Below are 21,536 nucleotides of genomic sequence, written 5' to 3'. Positions count from 1 at the left end.
TCCATCAAGATTTCATGGATGGGTGGGGGTGCAGGCCAGGGCCCTGGGTCTACAAGGTGGGGGGGGGCTGGCGCAGGGTCCTTCGTCCTCCGTGGTAATCCCGGGGCAAGAGCTGGGTCTAAAGCAGGAGGGGTGAGGGTTGGGGCTGGGGTAGGCCTGGAGCCTGACTGCAGTTGTCAAGTCCCAAATTCATGGGGACTTGTTAAGTGTTCTAGGTCCAGACTGGGTCCCTGGTTGGATATCCTGGTCCTGGGTCTGTGTTCAGAGTTCTTGATATTGGTCTGGAACTCTGGTCTGGGGTTGATGGTCCAAGTTCAGGTCTGGTCCTTGTCTCCAAGTCCAGAGTTTAGGGTCATGATCATGGTCTGGGTCTGGGGTTGGAATCAAAGTTGGGGTTAGTAACCAGGATGGGATCAGTGTTTGAGGTCATGGTCCAAAAAACTAGATCTGGGGTCCTGTTGAGGGTCTGAGGTCAGTGTCAAGGTCTGCGTGTGGAGCCAGGGCAGGACAAAGTGTTGTGATCTCGGGTCACAGAGTCTAAGACTGTGGTCCAAGGCCTGGGCTTGGGGTCCTGTTTGGAGGCTGGGGTCAGGAATGTTATCCAGGCCTAAGGTCAGGTCGTAGACTTCGACCAAGGTCCAGAAGTCAGGGGTTATGTCCAGGGTCTGAGGTCCAAGTCCTGGAGATCATGTTCTGAAGTGTCAAGTCTGGGGTGAGGGCCGGGGTCCATTGTGGAGTCTCGGATCCGAGATGGGATCCGAGTTGTGGTCAAGGTCTGGGTCCAGGGTCTTCTTCGGTCCCGGGTTCCCGGGGAGTTCCAGATCTGGAGTCAGGGTCATGGCCGAGGTCGGGGTCGGGGTCGGGTCTGAGAACGGGTCTGCGCCGGCCGCCGGGGGTCAGGCTCGGGCCAGCCCGCGCGGCCTCCAGGGGGCGCCGCCGCCCGCCCGCCCGCCCGCCCGCCCGGCCCCTCGCGGGCTCGCTGGCGCTGTGCGCGGCAGGCGGGGCCGGAGGCGGCGGCGGCTCCGGGGCGCGGGCGGCGGCGGCGGCGGCGGTGGCGGCGGCGGCGGCGGCGGCGGCCCGACTGCAGTCCCGGCGGGAGCGGAGCGAGCCGGGGCCGGGCCCGAGCCGGCGCCATGGGGCGGCGCCGCCTGTGAGCCGCGGCGAGCGGAGCCGCGGGCGCCGAGCGGGGCCAGGCGGGCGGCGGCGCCCGAGGCCGACGGAGCGGCCGGGCCGGGCCGAGCGCGCCGAGCGGAGCGGAGCGGAGCCGAGCGGCGGGAGAGGCCGCCGCCGCCGCCAAGATGGCGGACCTGGAGGCGGTGCTGGCCGACGTGAGCTACCTGATGGCCATGGAGAAGAGCAAGGCCACGCCGGCCGCGCGCGCCAGCAAGAAGATCCTGCTGCCCGAGCCCAGGTGAGGCCCGCTCCCCGAACCCCGAGCCCGCGGCCCCTGGCCCCCCACCCCCACCCCGTGCCCCAGCCTCCGCTCGGCGCCCCGCCGACCCCGGCCGGACCCCTCGGCCCCGGGCCCAGTGCACCTGAAGCCGGAGCGCCCGGCGCCGGGGCTTCCCGGCCCCCTGGCTCCCCGCGCCGCGCAGTGCCCCCTGCTCCGCTTCCTCCCTTCCCTTCGCGCACGCCGCCTGCCCTCGCCTCCGTCGGCCCCGCGCCCCTGCTCTCTCCCACGGGGGCCCCCTGCTGCCCTCCGTGCCCCTCCCGGTCGCCCGGTGTCCCCGTGCGGCCCCCTCCTCTGCCTGCCACCGTCTACCTGGCCTGACTGCCGTCACCCATCCCTTTGCTTTCCCGACTCCCTGCACCCCGCCCTGGGTTCCACTACCCCCACTCCTAGCCCCCTCTGGTCGACCCTTGTGTGAGGTTTGGGGGAGACAGCCAGTCTTCCCGGTCTTCCCCACACTTCTGGCGGGTCACCGGCTTGGGGTAGGGTTGAGAGTGCTTTGAGGGTCAGGGTGGTGGTGGGGAGCAGGGTGTGGTGTGTGCCCCGGCCCGGTGGGGGTCGGGGGAGCACCCACTGCCCCTCTGTCCTCCAATCCCTCCTCCGGCGGGCCCCGCATGTGGTGCCCTGTGGGTGCCGTGGGCCAGAGGACATCGCTGCACCTCTGCAGCAGCTGGACCGCGGAGGCCGCCTCTCTGGGAGACAACTGATGTCACTGGCCCTGGATTGGAAGTTTAGAGTGTTCAGGACGTAGGCACCTTCTGTTCAGTGCATGGACCATGGCTGAGGCTTGTCCAGCATTTCATGGCTTCCCGACTAGTTTCCTATTGTTTGAGCCTCAGGGCAGCCCATGAGCAGGTAGGACAGGTGTGGTTTTGTCTCCATGGAACAGGTGGGGAAGCTGAAGCCCCAGACACGAGTGGCTTGCCCGGTGTCGCAGGTAATCCACGGTGGTGCCTGGTCACCAGATCAGGGCTTCTGGCTTCTACTTCCACGCAGGCCTGCGCCGGGGCCCGGCCGTTCAGCCTCCGTGGGAGCTGTGTGCCCCCCGTGATTGCTAATGCCTGGGAGTTGGCACGCTGGAAGGCTGGCTGGCCTGGGAGCCTGGGCGCCTGGGCCCGTCCTGGCTGTCGTGGTCTCATCATGTGACTTTGGGCAAGTCCCTTCCTGTTTCTGGGCCTCGGTTTTCTCACCTGTGAAATGTGGATAGCGTGAAATGGGGGTTGGGACCCTATGGCGCCCTGAGTGTTTGAAGCCAAGCCCGAAGCTGCGGGGAGTGCCGTGCCTACCTCTCCGGCGCCCTTCTCTGTGCCCTGTTCACTGGGTTTCGGATTGACTGAACACCAGCCCCGGGAGAGGAAAATTGGTCTGCATTTTGAAAAGGCCGTTAGGGCCCTTTTTTTCTAAGACATTTGCAATCAGATTTCTCAAAACAGGAACCAGGCTGACTGTCAGCTGGGGGCTGTCCAGGGAGCAGTGACAGTTAGAACAAAAATGAGTTCAGAAATGACAAAGCCACGAGGGAGGAAGCGGGGGGAGTCAACCTCTGGGGCTCACAACGGCTCTCCTTGGTGGCTGGGGCCTTGAGACCCTCCTGCACGTTGGAGTTCTGCAAAGTGTCAGGCAGAGCCTTTTCTGGAACTCTCTGTGTTTGGGTAATCTCTCCCCAGAATGCATTGCTCCTCATGGGGCCCCGCCTCGGGTTGGCTCTGCAGGTGTTAGAACCCTGAGAAACGAGCTGTTCCTCTTTTCCTGTCCCCTTTACCATCTGTGGTAGTGATGGTGCTGATAGGAAGGGTGGTGGAAATTATAATAATTTATTATTTATTATGACATCTGTCATCTCAGTTGATCCCAAAACCAACTTGTGAAGTTGGCAAGGCCGTGCCTCGCATGTAGTAGTTGCTCAAGAAACATCAGGACTAGGTGATGCTTGGAACCAGGCTGTGAGTTTTAGGGGAACAGCAGGAGACCGAGAGCCAGGTGCCATGGGTTCTCGTAATGGGGCCACCATCCAGCAGCACAGCGGTGGATAGATTGCCCACGTCTGTGAGGTGGCTCTGGCAGTCCCTGTCACTGAGCTAAGGCCGGGCCTCTCCTACATCAGAGGACGCGCCACCTTTTACTTTGTGCTTCGCCCCCCAGTGGGTCAAATGCCTCCTGCCCTGGAAGGTCATGATGACTGTATCTCACGTTTGCCTAGCACTTTCCAGTTGGCAAAGCGGTTTTTACTCCCATTTTATTCTTCTCACAACTGTGGGAAGCAGGCACGGCAGGTGATGTTCTCCCATTTAATACTTGAAGCAACCGAGGCTCGGGGAGGGGAGGAGGCTTAGTCCTGGAGGTGAGCTGGAATTTGAACCCAGGGCTCTGGACCCCCTGCGATGCTTCATTTCCCCCACACACCCCTATACACGTCTGCTCTCCCCTCCGGCACCCCTTGCCCAGGGAGCCGTGATCTCAGCCCCCCGGGGCTGTCAGCGGCCCTGGTTCGCGGGGCTCGGCCCCGACCCCGTCGTCTGGGACAGAGCGGAGCCGCTCTTGCTAGAGCGTAGACGAGGCTGCTCTCGTGCCTGGGGTCACGGCTTCCCCTCACCCACAAGGTCAGGGGCCGGGTCAAAGGCCGTGGTTTGTTCCTGCTAGGGTGCCGTTTGGAGCTGTTCCCACCTTGGGGTGGTCCATCTTGGCGGCCTCCCTGCAGCTGGTGCCCAGGTTGTGCTTGGCCCGGAGCTGGGGCCGGCATCAGCTCTGACTTCTCAGGGCTAGGAGCTGGAGCTGCCGGGCAGGCCCCGCGCCACTGGGAGTTGGCACAGGGTCCTCCCCTTCTGTCACCCTGTAGGATCCGAGGAAGCAGACCCATTGCTCGGCCTTCTCATGGAAGGAGGCAGTGTTGTGTAGCTGGAAGACGGGAGACCCGGCTTCTGATCCCACAGCAGTACCAGCCTGTCCCTTTTCCTGCCTGCGCCTGCCTCCGTTCCCAGCTCGGGGAAGCCAGGGGCCGGCCCTGCCCTGATGCCCTCGCCGTGCTCCCTCCGCTCTCCGGCCTGTGGTCTGTGCTTCTCCCCGAAGGAGCTGCTGTCTCCCTCCACCAGCAGCGGTCCTGTAATTACTGTCATTTGCTTAATATGACCACGGAGGCCGTGTGTAATTACTCTCTGGGCTCCTGGCTGAGGAGCCTCGCTCGGGCGGTCCCAGGAGATGCCCCTGCTCTCCCTGGTGACAGTGGCAGACCCAGCGGCAGATTGTCGGAGCCGCGTGCCTCTTGCAGCCTCCCATTTTCTTGGCTCTTTCCTGGTCCCTCCCCCACCATGGATTTCCTCCTTCCTGCCCCTTTCTGGCTTCCCTGTCTCCCAGACCGGGCCACTCTTCCTCTGCTTCTTCATTCCTGTTAACTCTTTGCCTCCAGGACTTCCTGCTCTTGATTTGGGGGGGAGGAGGCAGGGAAGGGGTGCAGGGGAGGGTTTCCTCCCTTCCCCCTCCACTTCTCCATCACCAGCAAAACCCTGGTGTTTCCAGCCTTATCCCTCACCCAGGACTTTTCCACCCCAGTAGTAGCTCAACTCCCCACTCCCCAAACAAGGTGATCTTGTCGGCTCAGCTTTCCTGCTTTCCTCAGGAATGGGTCTCTGGGAGGTCTGTGCCCATCTGTTCTCCTTTCCAGAGCGTGGGGCTTCACATTTTTGCCATTACGTTACTCACCCGCCCGCCCGCCATTCCCTCAGTAAGTGGATTTGAAGGGAGCGTGAGCATCACAGGTTGGAATCTGCAGGGGAATCTGGGCGCTGTCAAACCAGGAATAATGTGTCCTATTAATGCACGATCAATTCCTAGTAGTAAATTCCCGGTGACGTCAGGTGTAGGCACTCTGCAGCCGCGTTTCCTCCCCGCCCCGGGCACCCAGGGGCTGCGTGTGCGCGCCTGGTGCTTCCAGGATATTATGCTCCTGCCTCGGAACAAACGGAACAAACCGCAGGAGCCAGGAGCACGTGAGAGCCTTTCAGGAACGCACAGCCTCCTTCACACCTGCCCCCTTCTTCCTGTGGCCCCCAGGGGCCACTGTCCTCCCTGCTGGTTACCGCTACTCTGTCTCCAGCAAGAGACCCTAAAAATGAGCTGTTGGGCTGCAGCTTTTTTCCAAAACGATAACCTTCCTTCTCGGCATCGCTGCTCCCTCCAGGGGTAGCCTCTGTGTGGGCAGAGGAGCGGGGTTTCAGGAGCGAGTTTTCTGGTGTTGGAGTGTCGGCAGCGCTGTGTCTGAGTGGGGCGTTCTCGGACCCTGGAGGCCGTCGGGGTCGGGGTCGGGGACAGCCCCTTCCTGGGAACCCCGGGCCAAGGAGGCCTGGAACTTTGCTCTTGGTGCGTTTTTCACGTAATAGCAAATTGCAGGGTGTGGTGCTCATGCCACGTTCGTACAGAAGCCGTGACGTGTGGCCAGGCTGCCAGCTTGCCCCCTTCCGCACACCCCGCGGGGCGCCACTCTGCGGCCCCGGCACCGGTGGGAGCCGGGGACGGTCCTTCGGACATCTGCGGGGGGAGGGGGGGCTCGTGTGTGTGCTGCCTGGTGGCTCTTGTCATCTCCTCCCGGGCCCAGGGCTCGGACTTTCCCATCGGGTGTGTGGCCCTGTTCTCAAGCTCTGAGGACACTGGGAGCCCCAGGGAGAGTCACTGAGAAATATTAATAAGAAGCCCCAGGGGACTTCCTCCTACTGCTGCCACCTCAGTACCAGGTTTCCTGGAAATGCCACAGAGGGGCTGCAGCTCAGGCCACGGCCTCTGCTCCGTGGCTTGTTCTCCGGCCTTTCCCAGACCCGCCAGGCCTGTGGCCCCCGTGCCAGCTTGCACCGTCCTGGGGTTTCGCGACCCCGGCATCCCTGTCACACAGGAGCTTGGGCACCTTGGCCCCGGCCCGCCAGGTGCCGGCCTCCCGGGAGCGATGCTGCCCGCCGCCCACAGCACTGGCAGGGGATGGAGGGAAAGGCAGCCTGGGCACGAGTCTGGGGCCCTCGGGGACCCTGTCCCCAGCTCTCCTGCAGAGGTTGAGGGGAGGCCCCTGCCCGGTGGGACACCTTTTCTCAGGGAGACTTGGACGTTGTCTCGTTTTCTGCCGCGAACTCAGTGTGGGATGCGGGGCAAGCCGCTCGGCTTCCAGCCTAGATTTCTTCACCAGCAGAACAAGTGTGTTTGCTTCTGACCCCTGCTGTCCCTCCCAGCCCGCGCACAAGCTACTGTCTGTGACCCCGTGTGGGAGTCACCTGTGAGGGCCCAGGTCAGCTCACCAAGCCTCGGTGCCACAGAGCAAGGGACCTTGCTTTTCTTCTGAACCACGTGGTTCCAGAAGCTACCGGAAGTTCTCCCCCACAGCCCTTACCACCTTCCTGCCTGCCGTCCTGTCACCCCTGCCCGCACTCCGGGCTGGGAGGGAGGACGTGCTCTCTCCCTCAGCGTCAGGCTTGGCCTGCTCCTCAGAGCAGCTGCGGCCCGAGCCAACGGCCCTGGCCATAGGCGGCCCCCTGTCATGGCAGGGCTGGCCCTCCCACCAAGGGGCCCTTGCTACTTTGTTGGGGCACGTACCAGGCTCTGCCCGCCCCCCCCCGCCCCCCAGTCCCCGAGGGAGATCAGCATGAGTGTGTGAGGCTGGTCTGTGAGCAGAGGGGCCTTGCAGCCCCTCACCCGACGCAGGGAGTGCTCCTGGCCCCAGCCGTGGCCAGTGCGGTCGGGAGGCCCCCTGGCCATAGGACGTGGGAGGTGTGGAACAGAGACCCAAACAAGACCGAGTAGCTCGGGATCACGTTCTAGAAGAGGCACGGGCCGTGGGATCCCAGGAGGAGGGGACATGAGCTGACAGCTCTCACAGCAAGGCTGGCATCTTGAGACAGTTCTTCTCTTGTGTCCTCTCAGGCTTTTTAAATGGCCAGCACGGTGGGGGCAAATTCAGCAGTTTGTTGACATCCTCATTTCACAGATGGGGAAACTGGGCGTTTAAAGTCTGTGACTAGGCCTGGCCTCCGGGGAGGGGGGTTGGGGCGAGCCATTTGGAGCTCAGGCCCTTCCCCAGAGAGACGGGGAGCCTCAGGGTCCTCCTGGCGGGGAAGAGGCAGGCATTTGGCTCTCCTGACAGCGCAGGGTTGATCTGGCAGCCATGTGCTCCTGGATATCAGAGCTGTCGGCCTGGGTGGGGGCGGGAACGCTGCCCCGGGCTCGTCACCGCTCTAGACTCCACCAGTAGCAGGGAGCGGGTGTTGGAGACGGAGGTGACCCAGCCCAGGAGGCCGCCACCACCTCCCGTGCCAACCTGTACTTGCCTCCCTGGTGGGAGTGTGTCCCGTAACACGGTTTTCTAACCTGCCAGCCCCAGGAGAACCGACAGGAAGCCCTAACGTCGTCGCTTTGGGGGCCTTCCATTCAAGGGCTCTGCTCAGTCTGATCTCATGTTTGGGTGGGGGGAGGTTGTTTATTTTATTTAGAAAACATTTTTTTCTTTTTAAGGAAGAAAGCGAAGTGCTGTGGGCTGGGAAGAGAGTTGTGGCCGTCCCAGGCAGCTTCGGAGGGGAGGCGGGGTCTGACCACCCGGGGCCCACTTTCTGCTCTTTCCTGGGCTGAGCCCGCAGCAGAGCTCCTGGGAAGGGAGAAGGCTGTGCTGGAGGCCGGCTCCCTGAGAAGCGACCACCCTGGCTCCCTCATCTGCAGGCCTTTGTCAAGAGTGCATTTCCCTGGCGAGTCCGGTTCCCGGCTGTCGCGGGGGCCGCCGAGGCCCGTGGTGGGAAGTGGTGGGCATTCCCGCTGTAGTGTCTTCACTAAGCTGGTGCCAGTCTCGCTGGCTCCCTGGAAACCAGTCTGGGGCTCAGGCGGCCTTCCCAGTGCCTATCGCAGGGGCCGTGCCCAGCGGGCTGGTGGCGTCACCCTTCGCGGGCTGGAGTCACTTTGCCTGTCATCTGCATCCACCTGTCTGGGCCTCCCGCCTGACTGCACCTGACCACCATCTGACCATTCACCTCCATGGAGGATTGACGTTTTGGGATATTTTTTTCCCACTTTATTACTTTGTCCATCCCCTCCCATAGACCAAAATGTCCCCAAACACAGAATTGGGTGCAGACGTGGAGTGCCAAGAGCTGAGCCAAGGGGTGGTGAGGATCCAGCCTTCCTGGTCCACTTCACAGGTAGAATTCAGGCACTTGGCCCTTGTGGGGTTCCCAGGGCTCTGGGCTCAGACCCTAACTCCTGGCCGCCTGATCTCAAGACCCTGCCGGGCCTTCTCTGCCTTGCCCTGGGCCCTAGCTGCTGTTCTGCACCCCACACACCCCTGGTTGGTCCCACTGTCCTCCAAGAAGGAGGTCCTGCGCTCTCCCTCACAGGGAGAGGAACCGTAGGGCTCCAGTCTCTGATCTGCAGGCCCCAGGGAAGGTTTTTCGAGCTCCTGCCGTGTGTGAAGCACAGAGTGGGCCTCCTGAGTGCCCGTGCGTCCCTGTGAGTCCTGTGGAGCTGAGGAGATGTGTTCTTGTCGGTGGCTGGTGGATGTGAGCTGGTGTGGGGCACTCAGGAGGGAAGGCTGTGCCGGCATGGGTGGGGGCCACATCCTGGCCTCGGAGCCCCTGCACATGGCAGAGGGCATCCTTGCTCTCCCCAGGGGAACCAGCTCTGAGGCAGCATGGGGCCACCGAGCCACTGGCCCTTGGCTGGGAGCTCTCCCCTTGTTGGTTGGAGTCAGAGGATGGAGACACAGGACGGCTGTCCTGGTCATCAGCACCCTTCTTCCTGTTGGAGACAGCTTTTGGAGGATATCACAGCATCTTTCAGCCTCCGAGGGCCGGGAAGCCGGGGGAGGGAGTCACTGCCGAAGGATTGTGCTTCCGACAGCTCGGCGCGGCCTTTCCTTGCATGGCTCAAACTTGAGCAGAGGCCTCGGGGGCTGGGGGCTGGGGGCTGGGTGGAAGGAGAAGGAGAGTGCTGAGGGGAAAGGGGCAGGGGTTCCCCCGCCTTCTTGCCCAGGCCCAGAGGCTGGGCAGCGTCCCTGGGCCGCGCCGGCCCTGCCTGGAGCGCTTTCACCTCAGGCACCTCTTCGTGGCCGAAACCCTGGCAGGCCTGGCCTGCTGTCCCCGCTGGCCCGGTCAGTTCTCCCGCCCGCCTGATGGCCTGAGCCTGCTCCCACCCCTGTTTCTTCCCTTCCTTACTGGTCATCCCTCTTGCGTCGTCCCCACCTGGGCTTCCTCCCGTCTGCTCTGGACCGAGCCCCCTCCTGCCTGCTAGCCTCTCGCTCACCCTTGGCTTGTCCCCACATCCCCCCACCTGCCCTGGGCTGTGCCCCCTGCTCACTGCCCGTTTGCCCGGAGGCACCCAGCGGAGTTCCTCCTCCACGCAGCCTCTCCTGACAGCCCAGAGCACTCTCCCTTTCCCTCGTGGCTCCCATCAGGCTTTGTCACACACCGTCTAGTGTCTTAGAGCCACAGATGCAGAACTTGCACCCTGGGAGGGCCTGCCTAGAGGGCAGGGGTGCGTGGACCCTTCCAGTAGAGGACGTGCAGCAGGCCCTGGTGACCCGCGCTGGGCTCTAGGAGGGATGCAGTGAGGCGGGGCACAGAACCCAGACTCTCTCATCCCTGGTCCTCACCAGCTGCAGTGTCTTATCAGTGGCCTGCCAGTGGCCTCCCCTATCCTGAGGGCTGTGAGCATTGCGTGGGCTCAGGTGTGCCTGCCCAGCTTGGTCCTCAGTACAGGGCTGGAGTGTTCCTCAGGAGCCCGGGCTCAGGAAGGCCAGACTGATTACAGCTGGCCAGCATGACGGGCAGGCTGGCCGGGCCGGACTGCAGGTGGCCCAGGGGAGTGGAGGAGGGGACAACAGGGTACCACTGGGGCATGAAGGATAGCCCCATGTCGCCTGCTCAGACAGTCCTTGGTGTTAAGGGTGAGCTCTCGGATGGGGAGTGCTGGCTGGGCTTCTGTGGCCGCGATGGCCGATGGCCAGCCTCTCCCCTGCCGCCCTCCCACGCAGCCTCTTCCCCTGCAGCGCTCCCAGGCGGCCTCTCCCCTGCCTCCCCTGCAGCCCTCCCAGGCGGCCTCTCCCCTGCAGCACTCCCAGGCGGCCTCTCCGCTGCCCCTGCAGCCCTCCCAGGTGGCCTCTCCCCTGCTGCCCTCCCAGGCAGCCCGGGGGGAGGGGGCACATGCTTAATTCAGACATTATGGACAAGGAACTGAGGCTTGGCTTTTGTTTTGTTTTTACTATGTAAAAACTTTGAGATATGATTCACATAACATAAAAGTCATCATTTTAAATCGTACAATCCAGTACATTCTCTGCATTGTGCAACCCTTGCCCTACCTCATTCCGGAACATTTCTATCACCCCAAAAAGAATTCCCATACCTGTTAGCAGTTACTCTTCTGTTCCCCCAGCCCCTGGCACCCACTAATCTGCTTTCCGTCTCTGTAGATTTGCCTGTTCTGGACACGCGAGATAAGTGGAATCATAGAACTCGTGGCCTTTTGTGACTCTCTCTTTTCACTTAGCACGCTGAGGTTCACCCATGTGGTAGCATTTCTATACGTCAGCGCTTTGGCCCACTTTACGGCCGAGCAGGATTGTACGGTCAGGTCAGGCCCCATCTTGGTTACCCATCATCTCCTGATGGTGAGGCCTGGCTTCTGAGGCTTGGCCGGCTTCCAGAAGCTGGCATGAGGCCGTACTGGGACCCGACTTCTGAGCAGCCACCTGCTGGCCACCCTGGCTTTGAGGGACAGAGCACAGGTGGGCAGGCCCAGGCTGGTGGCTGCCTTCCTGGAGGCAGCGGTGGCAGTCTGCATTCCGGGAGAGCCCGGGGGCTCACCGAGGCCCTCCTGTCTCTCAGCATCCGCAGTGTCATGCAGAAGTACCTGGAGGACCGGGGCGAGGTGACCTTTGAGAAGATCTTCTCCCAGAAGCTGGGTGAGTCCGTGCGGAGCTCTGCTGGCCCCGAGGACCTCCCACCACTGTCCAGCTGCCCAGGCCCTGGGGTGTGGGGGCAGGAGGACCCCGAGGCCGCTTTCCTGCCCGCCCCCCCCCCCAGCTGGCCAGCCTCTGTTCCCCCCCGCTCCCTGGAGGTTTGGCAGGGCAGCCGCGAGCACCCCGTCTCCCAGGGTGGCCGCGACCCGGCGTGCCTCCCAGCCCCTGGCTGTCGGCCCCGGGAGCCCCGTGAAGGGGGTGGGGGCCCAGCAGTCTTCCAGGGCTGCCGGGGAAGTTCCTCCTTGGGGTTTTTGTTTGTGAGAGTTGCAGCTTCCCCTTGGCTCAGGCACAGCTGCTCGGGCCCGTTGGTAGAACTGACAGGAAGGGGCGGGGCCCTTCCTGTGGCGCCTGCCGAGCTGTGGTCGTCGCCCCCGCCCCCATGGGCCCTCTTTGTGAGCAACCTGCTTTGGCCGGGCCCCTAAGATCCTCCTCCTCCTCCAGTGCCCTTGTTTTACCAGCCGCTGCTGCAGACCTGGCCCGCAGGGCAGGGCTGGGTTGGGGTGGGTCTCCGGGAAACAGGGCTCCAGGCCCTCTGGGCTCGGGTCTGGCCTTCCTGAGAGCAGGATCTCAGCTCTGGAATGGGAGTGGGCCTGGCCTGGCGTGGCCTGGCAGATCAGGCCCTGGGGGGCAGTCTTGGGGAGTCAGTATATCAGGAAGCACAGATTGGGTCCGTGGCCTGTGCTGTGTGACCTCGGGTACATCGCTTCACATCTCTGTGCTTGTTGGTGTCCTCACCTGGGAATTAGGACTGAGAAGCCCTGTTGCCCGGGACTGTTGGAGGGCCAGATGCGGCGTCCTCAGTGAAAGCCCCTAGCCCACTGGGAAACCCAGGCCACAAGTTACTCAAAGTCCAGGCCACCCTTACCAGAGCACACATTGCTGTGTGCTCTGGCAGAGGGGCTCAGGCAGTGCCCCCAAAGAGGCATGGAAGCCATCCAGCACAAGCCTGGTCCCCCATGTGAGGCTGGAGGGAGTGGGCACTGCCCTTACTTCTCTTTTGAACCCTCAGGGCTGCTCTGGGGCCAGGCCTCCAGCCCCCATTCCCCTGGGAAGGGTGAGGCCTGGCCTGCCCAGGGAAGGGGGAGGCCTCCTGGGAGCCCTTCCCGTAGCTTGTCCCACCTCTTACCTTCCCCAGTCACCCCTGGCCTGTGTTTCCGAGGACCTCCCATCCGGTAGAAGAGCCCCAAGTTCTACTCATGCCCACCTGACAGGCCTCCCGGAAGTCTGTTTCTGTAACTGTTTCTCAGGGCTGCTGTGAAAATAAGCCATATGTGGAGAGGGCATGACATGGGGGGGGGGGTCCAGGGAGAGGCCCCCTGGAAGGCTGCCTTCCCCCCTGCTATGCTCTGGCCTGACCCAGGGGGATCAGCACCCACACAGCCTGCCCAGTGGGCGTGTTGCCCTTGAGCAGCAGGTGCAGGCCCTGGACTGCAGCCAGAGGGTGGGCAGCCAGAGCCAGCCCTGAGCCTCCGCCTCCCCAGAGAGCCCATCACATCCCAGCCACCCCCCGAGGAAGCAGATTCTGGGAGGGGTGGGACTGAGAATCTTCAGTTTGTGCCAGCTTTGGAGGCCACCTTGCCCAGTCCCTGCCTAGGGCAGAGACCACCTTTGCGTTCTGCCCACACCACCCACCATGAAGGGAAGGCCTCCGAGGGGTGTGGCTCCATGTGACCCAACCCCCTCGCTTTCAGGGTACCTGCTCTTCCGAGACTTCTGCCTGAAACACCTAGAGGAGGCCAAGCCCTTGGTGGAGTTCTACGAGGAGGTGAGGCCCCTGCTGCCTGGAGAGAGGGGAGGGGGTTGGGCTGCATTCATTGAATCTGCAAGATGCCTGGCATTGGCGCCTCCATGTCACCTGTGGGGATCTCGTCGTCTAGATCAAGAAATACGAGAAGCTGGAGACAGAGGAAGAGCGCTTGGCTCGCAGCCGGGAGGTCTTCGACACCTACATCATGAAGGAGCTGCTGGCCTGCTCGCATGTGAGTGCCCCGGCCAGCTTGTCCTCAGGCCTAGACCCAAGGGCCGGCCCACAGCGGCCTGGGCGCTGGGATGGAACGAAAGGACCCTGCGGAGAATTCACAGCCACCTCTGTCTTCCCCAGCCCTTCTCGAAAAGTGCCACTGAGCACGTCCAGGGCCACCTGGTGAAGAAACAGGTGCCTCCGGATCTCTTCCAGGTGTGTACTGGGCCTATTCCCTGCTGCCTCCCGGCCCAGCCAGGGTCACCCTTGGGCAGCTGAGGTCACGGAGCATGGTCAGCTCCTAGTCTGGCTCAGTCACCAACCTCCAGCTTCCTCCCTTAGCCATACATCGAAGAGATTTGTCAGAACCTCCGAGGGGATGTGTTCCAAAAATTCATCGAGAGGTGAGAGCTGGGCACGTGCGGGAGGGGAAGGTGAGGAAGAGACTGTTCTGAGAGGGTGTGGATGGTGTGCAGGAGAAAAGCCAGCCTGCTTCGGGCCCAGGGCGAGCGGGTGCCTGGGCCCCACTAGCGGCCCTGTGCAGACACTCCTCAGGGGTTGGACAGGCTCCCAGCCGTCACTTCCTGCACACTCCCGCCCTGCCCTTCTTAGCCCCAGGCATCTCCGAGCCTGTCCCAGGTGATTCTCCAGGGAGCAGGAGACCACCTAAGTGTCTTTCCTTCTCATGGACTGTTTAGCACCTTGCTGGGCCCAAGAAGCATCGGGGCCATGGTAGGGGTGGGCACAACAGGACACAGTGTCCTCCGCTGTGGCCCTCATGGCCGGAGCTGGCCTGGTGGGTGGGAGCTGTAGGCTGACTTCAGCTTGATGTAAAGAACAGCTTTCGAGGGCCCCAGCCGCGCAGCCGTGGAGTGGGAGCCTCAGCGTGGGGGGGGGGGGAAGTGAGTGCCGTGTTGGCTGGAGGTGTGCAAGCAGGGATGAGATGAGCATTGTCAGAGCTATGGTAGCAGGAGGTCTGGATCAGACCAGAGGACCTCTTGTCCAAGCTTATCTGAAACCCGACAGCAGGTGGCCAGGCCCCACGTGGGCCAGCACTATGCCTAGGCAGTCCAGGAGGGGACACTGAGGCTCGGGACCGCAGGCGGTGGGCATGATATGGGGTAGGCTTGCCCCCGGCATCATTTTGCCTGCTTTCTGAAGCTCATCGGAGCCCCGGGTTCTTCTCTTACAGTGATAAATTCACACGGTTTTGCCAGTGGAAGAACGTGGAGCTCAACATCCATGTGAGTGGGCTGGAGGCCGTGGAGGACTGTGCTCCCTCCCTCCCTGCTTGCGCTCCCCAGGCTTGGTCAGGGCTGGGGGCGGGCAGGGGAGTCTGCCCTTCAGCCCCCAGGGCGGTGGCCGGGGGGGGGGTGCGTACCGGGATCCCAGTGGGGGTGGTTCAGGGCAGGTAAGTGCGTGGTGAGGGGGGCCCTGTGTATGCCCCCCCTCCGGCATGGGACTGGCCCCCTGCTGCCTGGGTGTCTTTGCCCCGAGGCAGGGTCCGGGCAGCCCGCAGTGACCCCTGTTGTTGCCCCCCCCCACAGCTGACCATGAACGACTTCAGCGTGCACCGCATCATCGGGCGAGGGGGCTTTGGCGAGGTCTATGGGTGCCGGAAGGCCGACACGGGCAAGATGTGAGCACCGGCTCGGATCCAGTGTCGAGTGGGGTGCCTGAGGGAAGGGAGGGCCCCCTGGGGATGTCCGTGGGGATTGGGGCCCCCAGGTACCAAGTGAGCAGATCTCTGCAGAGGGCCCCTGTTTCCCTCTGTCTTGTGTGTGTGCTGCTCCTCACCCCACAGGCCCCCAGAGCCCCTGACTCACCAGCACTTTCTCCTGCTGTCTTTCTGTCTTGACTCTGATGCGTCTTACGCTTGTTGCAGTGTCTAGTCTTCACTGCAGGAGCCCTGAGGACTGCCGCCCGCCCCTCCTGACCCCCAGGTGCAGCCCTGAGCTCTGCACTGAAGGTGCGGGTGGACTGACTGACCGACCGGCATCCCCCCTCCCCCTCCCCTCTCCCCCGCCAGGTACGCCATGAAGTGTCTGGATAAGAAGCGCATCAAGATGAAGCAGGGGGAGACCCTGGCCCTGAACGAGCGCATCATGCTGTCCCTCGTCAGCACTGGGGTGAGCCGGGAGGGCCCGGGTTGGTTCCCGCAGCAGCCTTTGGTTCCGGAGGCGGGTGCAGCCCCTGCTGACCTCCCCTCCCGTGCCCTCCTAGGACTGCCCGTTCATTGTCTGCATGTCGTACGCGTTCCACACGCCGGACAAGCTCAGCTTCATCCTCGATCTCATGAACGGTGAGTGTGTGGCCTGGCCCCAGGTGGACCCCGGGCCCGGGGGCTGGCCAGGGAGCTGAGCGCCACCCCTGTGGGGCTGCCTCCCCCAGGCGGGGACCTGCACTACCACCTGTCCCAGCACGGGGTTTTCTCCGAGGCCGATATGCGCTTCTACGCCGCCGAGATCATCCTGGGCCTGGAGCACATGCACAGCCGCTTTGTCGTCTACCGGGACCTGAAGGTGAGGCTCCGCACGCCCCCCCCAGGGTGATGGGCACAGGGCCTCTGGGGGCCGGCCGGCCACTCCCTTCCTCACCCTGCCCGCCACCGAGCCGTTGTCACGATTCTGGTTGTCATTTGGGAAAGGAGAAGACCCTGCCCGGGGCCTCGTCCCTGGACACCCATGACCCCCTAGAGTGACCTGACCCTAGCTGGCATCTTGCCTGGCCAGACCGTGTCCTGAGCCGCCCGGGAGGCAGCTCACTAGGCTTCCTCCACAGCCAGCCAACATCCTCCTGGACGAGCACGGCCACGTGCGCATCTCAGACCTGGGCCTGGCCTGCGACTTCTCCAAGAAGAAGCCCCACGCCAGCGTGTGAGTGCCCGGCCCCCCACTCTCCCTTCCTGCACCCTCCGCCCGACCCACTCACGGCCTCCTTGCTTCCACAGGGGCACCCACGGGTACATGGCCCCCGAGGTCCTGCAGAAGGGCGTGGCCTACGATAGCAGTGCTGACTGGTTCTCCCTGGGCTGCATGCTTTTCAAGTTGCTGCGGGGGTAAGTGGTCTGTCCCAGGCGGGCGGTGGGAGGGAACAGAGAGGACCTCTTCCCGAGTCCAGGTAGCGGCCTAGGGGAGGAGGGGGGCCCACAGCTGCCTGGGTGTTAGGGTGACACCGTTCCTGGCTTTAGATGAGGATCGTTGCTGCTGCCTGCCTCAGTTTCCCCATTCCTGTTCTCTGACCTTGTGCCTCCTGTCCAGGCACAGTCCCTTCCGGCAGCACAAGACCAAAGATAAGCATGAGATTGACCGCATGACATTGACAATGGTGAGTGTAGGGTGGCTGGGTGGAGTCCACGGGGGGCCAGGGTGGGGCTGGGGTCTCCTGTGCGTGTCTGGGTCCTGGACTCTTGGTTCTCACCAACGAACAACAAACTCGGGCCACTCATCCTTACTCTGGCCTCCTGCCCCAGAGGCTCCCCATCCCTGTGTTGTCAGAACAAACATGCCTGCTGGGGTGAGTGAGGAAGCTGGGCGCTGTCTCTCTCTCTGCCGGGGGCCAGGACTCTTCTTCGGCCCCTGCCAATGTCCGCTCCTCCCTGCAGGCTGTGGAGCTGCCCGACTCCTTCTCCCCCGAGCTCCGTTCCCTGTTGGAGGGGCTGCTGCAGAGGGATGTCAACCGGAGACTGGGCTGCCTGGGCCGAGGGTGAGTGCCTGAGGCCAGGGCCACTGTCTCAGTCCCTCCCTCCCTGCCAGGGCCGTGTGGGCATGCCGCTAGGCCGGCCTGAGGATGAGGCCTGTGTCCCATCACCGGATCCCCCTCCTGGTGCCAGCCTCCTTTGAGGAGCTCACGGGCTAGGGCGTGACCAGCCCCGTCCAGTGTTCTCGGGGCAGGGCTGCCTGGGCTCGCAGCTGCCGGAGCCGGCGGGGGACCGGCTTCCAGAAGGGGCCCCTGTAACAAAGATGGTGACGATAATGATGATGACAAGAGCTTTTGGTGTTTATTAAACATTTACTGAGTGCTGGGCATGATGTTGCAAGATTTACAAATGTGAAAACTCACAACAGCCCTAGGGTGTGGGAACTGTTGCTCTCCCCGTTTTAGAGATGAGGAAACAGGCTGAAGTTTAAGGAACTTGCCCAAGGTGATGGAGCCAAAGAATGGCTGGCCCAGGAGTTAGCCTGGGTCACCTGCTCCAGCGCCCAGACGTGGCCCCCCCCCCCCCGCGACCTGATGCCCCGCATCTCCCCACAGGGCCCAGGAGGTGAAGGAGAGCCCTTTCTTCCGCTCCCTGGACTGGCAGATGGTCTTCTTGCAGAAGGTACCAGCCAGGGCTGGGGCCAGGCGGGCGCCCCAGAGGCCCCTGCCCGGTGCTGACGCCCAGCCTGTGTTCTGCCGCAGTACCCTCCCCCGCTGATCCCCCCTCGAGGGGAGGTGAACGCTGCTGACGCCTTTGACATTGGCTCCTTTGACGAGGAGGACACAAAAGGAATCAAGGTACCAGGCCTGCCCCGGCCTCTCCCACCTGAGCCCTGATCCTGGCCTGCCGGGCTCCATCAGCGGCTGGGCCTCGGGCTCCTCCTCCCCAGATATGCCCGGCGTGGGGGTGGGGGGCTGTTGGACCAGACCCCCCCCCCCCCCCGCCTGGGAGCCCCGTGGCTGACGGGTGTCCCTGCCCTGTCCCCTCATCGAAGTTGCTGGACAGTGACCAGGAGCTGTACCGCAACTTTCCCCTCACCATCTCCGAGCGGTGGCAGCAGGAGGTGGCTGAGACGGTCTTCGACACCATCAATGCCGAGACGGACCGGATGGAGGCCCGCAAGAAAACCAAAAACAAGCAGTTGGGCCACGAGGAAGGTGAGGGTTCGCGGCTGCCGGGGACACCCACTGCTCATTTAGAGACGAGAAATAGGCTCGGGTTTCGGGAAGCCACCCGAGGTGACAGCCCGCGCGGCCGAACAAGGACTCCGACCCCGCGCGGGCCGGGCTGAGTCCGCCTCTCGCTCTCCTCCTCAGACTACGCCCTGGGCAAGGACTGCATCATGCACGGCTACATGTCCAAGATGGGCAACCCCTTCCTGACCCAGTGGCAGCGGCGGTACTTCTACCTGTTCCCCAACCGGCTGGAGTGGCGGGGCGAGGGCGAGGCCCCGGTGAGAAGCGGGCTGGGGGCGTGGGGGGGTGGGGGGGCCCCGGTCCTGCGTCCTCACCGCCCCTGCCCCCCCCCGCCCTGCAGCAGAGCCTGCTGACCATGGAGGAGATCCAGTCCGTGGAGGAGACGCAGATCAAGGAGCGGAAGTGCCTCCTTCTCAAGATCCGCGGCGGCAAACAGTTTGTGCTGCAGTGTGACGTGAGTGGGGCCGGGGGCCAGGGGGCGGCGCGGGCTGGGGACCGAGCCGGGGGGGGGGGGCGGCCCCCCGCCTGACGCTCCCCACCCCCGGCGCCCGCAGAGCGACCCTGAGCTGGTGCAGTGGAAGAAGGAGCTGCGCGACGCCTACCGCGAGGCCCAGCAGCTGGTGCAGCGCGTGCCCAAGATGAAGAACAAGCCGCGCTCGCCCGTCGTGGAGCTGAGCAAGGTGCCACTGGTCCAGCGCGGCAGCGCCAACGGCCTCTGACCCGCCCGCCCGCCTTTTATAAACCTCTAATTTATTTTGTCGAATTTTTATTATTTGTTTTCCCGCCAAGCGGAAAAGGTTTTATTTTGTAATTATTGTGATTTCCTGTGGCCCCAGCCTGGCCCAGCCCCCAGGGGGGGCCCCGCTTGCCTTGGCTCCTGCTGCCACCAACCCAGCCACTGTCCGGCTGCCCTCAGCCCTGACCCTCCAGGGGCCTCCCCTCCCAGGGTCTTCCCGCGGAGGGGCGGCGGGGCGGGGAGGGGGGAGCGGCAGCCCCGGCAGCCCTCCTGGCCCTTCCCCGGGGATGATGCCACACCAGGTTGTGCCCCCTCAGGCTCTGGGCTGTGCTCTGAGGGTGGCCCAGCGTCCCCCACCCCGGGGGAGGCCGCAGCACAGGGACACTACTTGAATTTTCCCACCGCAGCCCCTCCTGTGCCAGGGGCACAGTCCTGCACTGTCCTGTCCTCCGGCCGGTTGGTGGAGGAGGGGCCCATGATCTCCCTGACCCCAGGGCCTCGCCACAGCGACTTGAGCTCGCGTGCCCTTGCTCGGGAAGAACCCCTGTGTCACTGGCTGGCTGCCTCCATCCCCACAGTCCGCGGAGCCCGAGGGGCTCGGCCAGGAGGGTGGCATTGGCAGCAGGTCCCGCTGCCCTCCCTGCAGTGCCCCCTTCCTCCCACACCAAGCGCCCGGGCTCAGGGACCACAGAAAGGCAGCTGTGGGCTGTGTTACACTGGCCTCGCCTGGCCCCGAGGTCCCCTGCCACCCCCCATCCCCCCTTCCCCGGGCTGGGCCAGGCCTCATCTGCCCAGGACCAGGGGGGAACCAGCCTGGACAGGCCGGGCAGCACAGCGAGAGGGGCCAGGTGGGGCCAGCCCTCGCCACTCCCGGCCAGTCAGGGTGCCCCCCGGGCTGTCCAGCCCCAGAGCCCCGCGTCCTGTCAGTGCCACTGCCCACGGGGTGCTGCCCCCCGCCCCGCCTGCCGCATGTCCCCTTGTGCCAGTCGCACTGCCCTGTGTGGTGTCGCGCCCTCTCCCCGACCCCCCTCCCCCCGGGGCTGGGTTGGCGCACCCTCCCCTCCCATCTACTCTCCCCGGGGCGTTCCTTTGCCGATTTTTGAATGTGATTTTAAAGAGTGGAAAATGAGACTATGCGTTTTTATAAAAAATGGTGCCTGACTTGGCTGTGTCTGATTCTTTTGTGCCCAATGACCGTTTCCAGCTACCACTGGGCCGGGTCTCGGTGGCACCGGGTCCCCTCCACTGCCACGGCAGGCATCCAGGGCCAGGCTGCACTGGCCCCGCCCCTCTTTGGCACAGGGGCAGGGGGTTCCACTGCTCTCCCACCCCCCCACCCCCAGCTCGTCCTCCCACCCTAGGGGAGCAGAAGGGGTCTTCTGCCCGCTCTCCAGGGAAGCAGGAAGAGGTGCCTGCAGTTCGGTGCTTGGTGTCCCATGTGGACTGGCTGGCTGAGCACCCCGGCTCGCCAGGCACTGTGCTGAGGACACCCTCTGGGCAGTCCGACAAGCACCTCTGTTCTTGGGGGTCCCACGGCAGCCTCTGGGCCCTTGGACCTGCCTGGCTTTAGCCTCCTCTCTCGGCTTGGTGCCCTGTAAGGGTCCCTGAGGCCTGAGGGATGCCTCAGCATGGGCCTTTACCCGGAGGCTCTGCTCAACTTCGTTCCCCCCACGTCCTCGCCCTTCAGGCCCCTCTAGGGGATGTCTGTTGCTGTCCACTCCATGCGGGGCTCTGCTGGGCAGGGCTGGGGGGCCTCCGTGCACGAAGGCTGCTGGGGGTGGGGGCCCTGGAAGTAGAGGCTGAGTCTTAGGAGGGAAAGGCCTGTGAGCTGGGCCCGCAGCATTGGGGCGGGGAGTTGAGGAGGATGTTCCCGATGCAGGGAATGGCCAGGCAGTCAGGAGTGGCTTAGGTTGGGAGCACCGTGGGAAGGAGCCAGCCTGGGAGGCCCTGAAAACCAGGCTAAACCTGGCCCAGAGCCCGGGGCGCACTTAGTGATAAAGATGTGAATGGACATGGGGTCTGAACTTGGATAGGCTCTGGGAATCCCTGAAGGCTCTGGACAGGCTGGGTGATGAGGGCGGACTGATCGATGCCCATGATGCAGGGAGGGAGGCAAAGGATAGGAAGCAGGGAGGGAGGCTAGGGGCCACTGCTTGTCCAGGGAAGAAATGCAAGGAGAGGAAGAACACGGCCCACCAGGAATGGGCCCCACTTGGGGACGACAGAGAGGTAGGAGTCCAAGAGGGCCCAACAGGGAGGTCTATGGCACATTCAGAGGACCGCCAGGGAGTACAGCCTGGGGGAAAGAGGGTGAATGTGACCAGATCTGGTTTTAGGTAATGCTAATGGGATAGCATAGGACACCAGGCACAGAGATGTCCCAGAGGAAGCTGAAATGCAGTCCTGGGGACGGCGTCGGGGTGACAGTAGAAACAGGCTTTCAGCAGGGGGAACGCCCCACTTGGGGGTTGGACAGGGAGAAGGGGCCCTGGAAGAGGGCTGAGGAGACAGTGGAGTTAGG

At 63.5% G+C, this 21,536-nt stretch overlaps 1 protein-coding gene across 2 annotated transcripts; it reads left to right on the top strand.

Annotated features, from left to right (window-relative positions):
- The first annotated feature begins 1,222 nt into the window (after positions 1 to 1,222).
- On the top strand, positions 1,223 to 20,176 carry GRK2 (G protein-coupled receptor kinase 2). 2 transcript variants are annotated; one of them, XM_036067525.2, is made up of 21 exons: positions 1,223 to 1,411; positions 11,290 to 11,366; positions 13,115 to 13,188; positions 13,301 to 13,402; positions 13,525 to 13,599; positions 13,726 to 13,787; positions 14,576 to 14,627; positions 14,931 to 15,022; positions 15,413 to 15,512; positions 15,607 to 15,685; positions 15,775 to 15,905; positions 16,165 to 16,259; positions 16,334 to 16,441; positions 16,644 to 16,710; positions 16,988 to 17,088; positions 17,638 to 17,704; positions 17,785 to 17,880; positions 18,078 to 18,240; positions 18,400 to 18,536; positions 18,623 to 18,733; positions 18,834 to 20,176. In XM_036067525.2, exons 1-21 carry the CDS (start codon positions 1,299 to 1,301, stop codon positions 18,996 to 18,998), a joined length of 2,067 nt encoding a protein of 688 aa, XP_035923418.1. In that variant the 5' UTR covers positions 1,223 to 1,298; the 3' UTR covers positions 18,999 to 20,176. The 2 variants fall into 2 exon arrangements, with proteins under 2 accessions (XP_035923418.1, XP_035923416.1); XM_036067523.2 differs by having other exon boundaries at positions 1,236 to 1,411; positions 18,620 to 18,733.
- Positions 20,177 to 21,536: the final 1,360 nt, after the last annotated feature.

This window comes from Halichoerus grypus, chromosome 11 (assembly GCF_964656455.1).
Source record: "Halichoerus grypus chromosome 11, mHalGry1.hap1.1, whole genome shotgun sequence".
In the NCBI taxonomy this organism is placed as follows: domain Eukaryota; kingdom Metazoa; phylum Chordata; class Mammalia; order Carnivora; family Phocidae; genus Halichoerus; species Halichoerus grypus.
The sequence above is the reverse complement of the archived record's forward strand: the minus strand, read 5'-3'. Positions and strand labels throughout refer to the sequence as shown.

Bases quoted from the DNA above. Each gene is read 5' to 3' on its own strand.
- GRK2 (XM_036067523.2), top strand. From the start codon at position 1,299: ATGGCGGACCTGGAGGCGGTGCTGGCCGACGTGAGCTACCTGATGGCC. The intron at 15,513-15,606 runs GTGAGCCGGGAG...GTGCCCTCCTAG, and splicing joins TGTCCCTCGTCAGCACTGGG to GACTGCCCGTTCATTGTCTG. The intron at 16,260-16,333 runs GTGAGTGCCCGG...TTGCTTCCACAG, and splicing joins AAGAAGCCCCACGCCAGCGT to GGGCACCCACGGGTACATGG.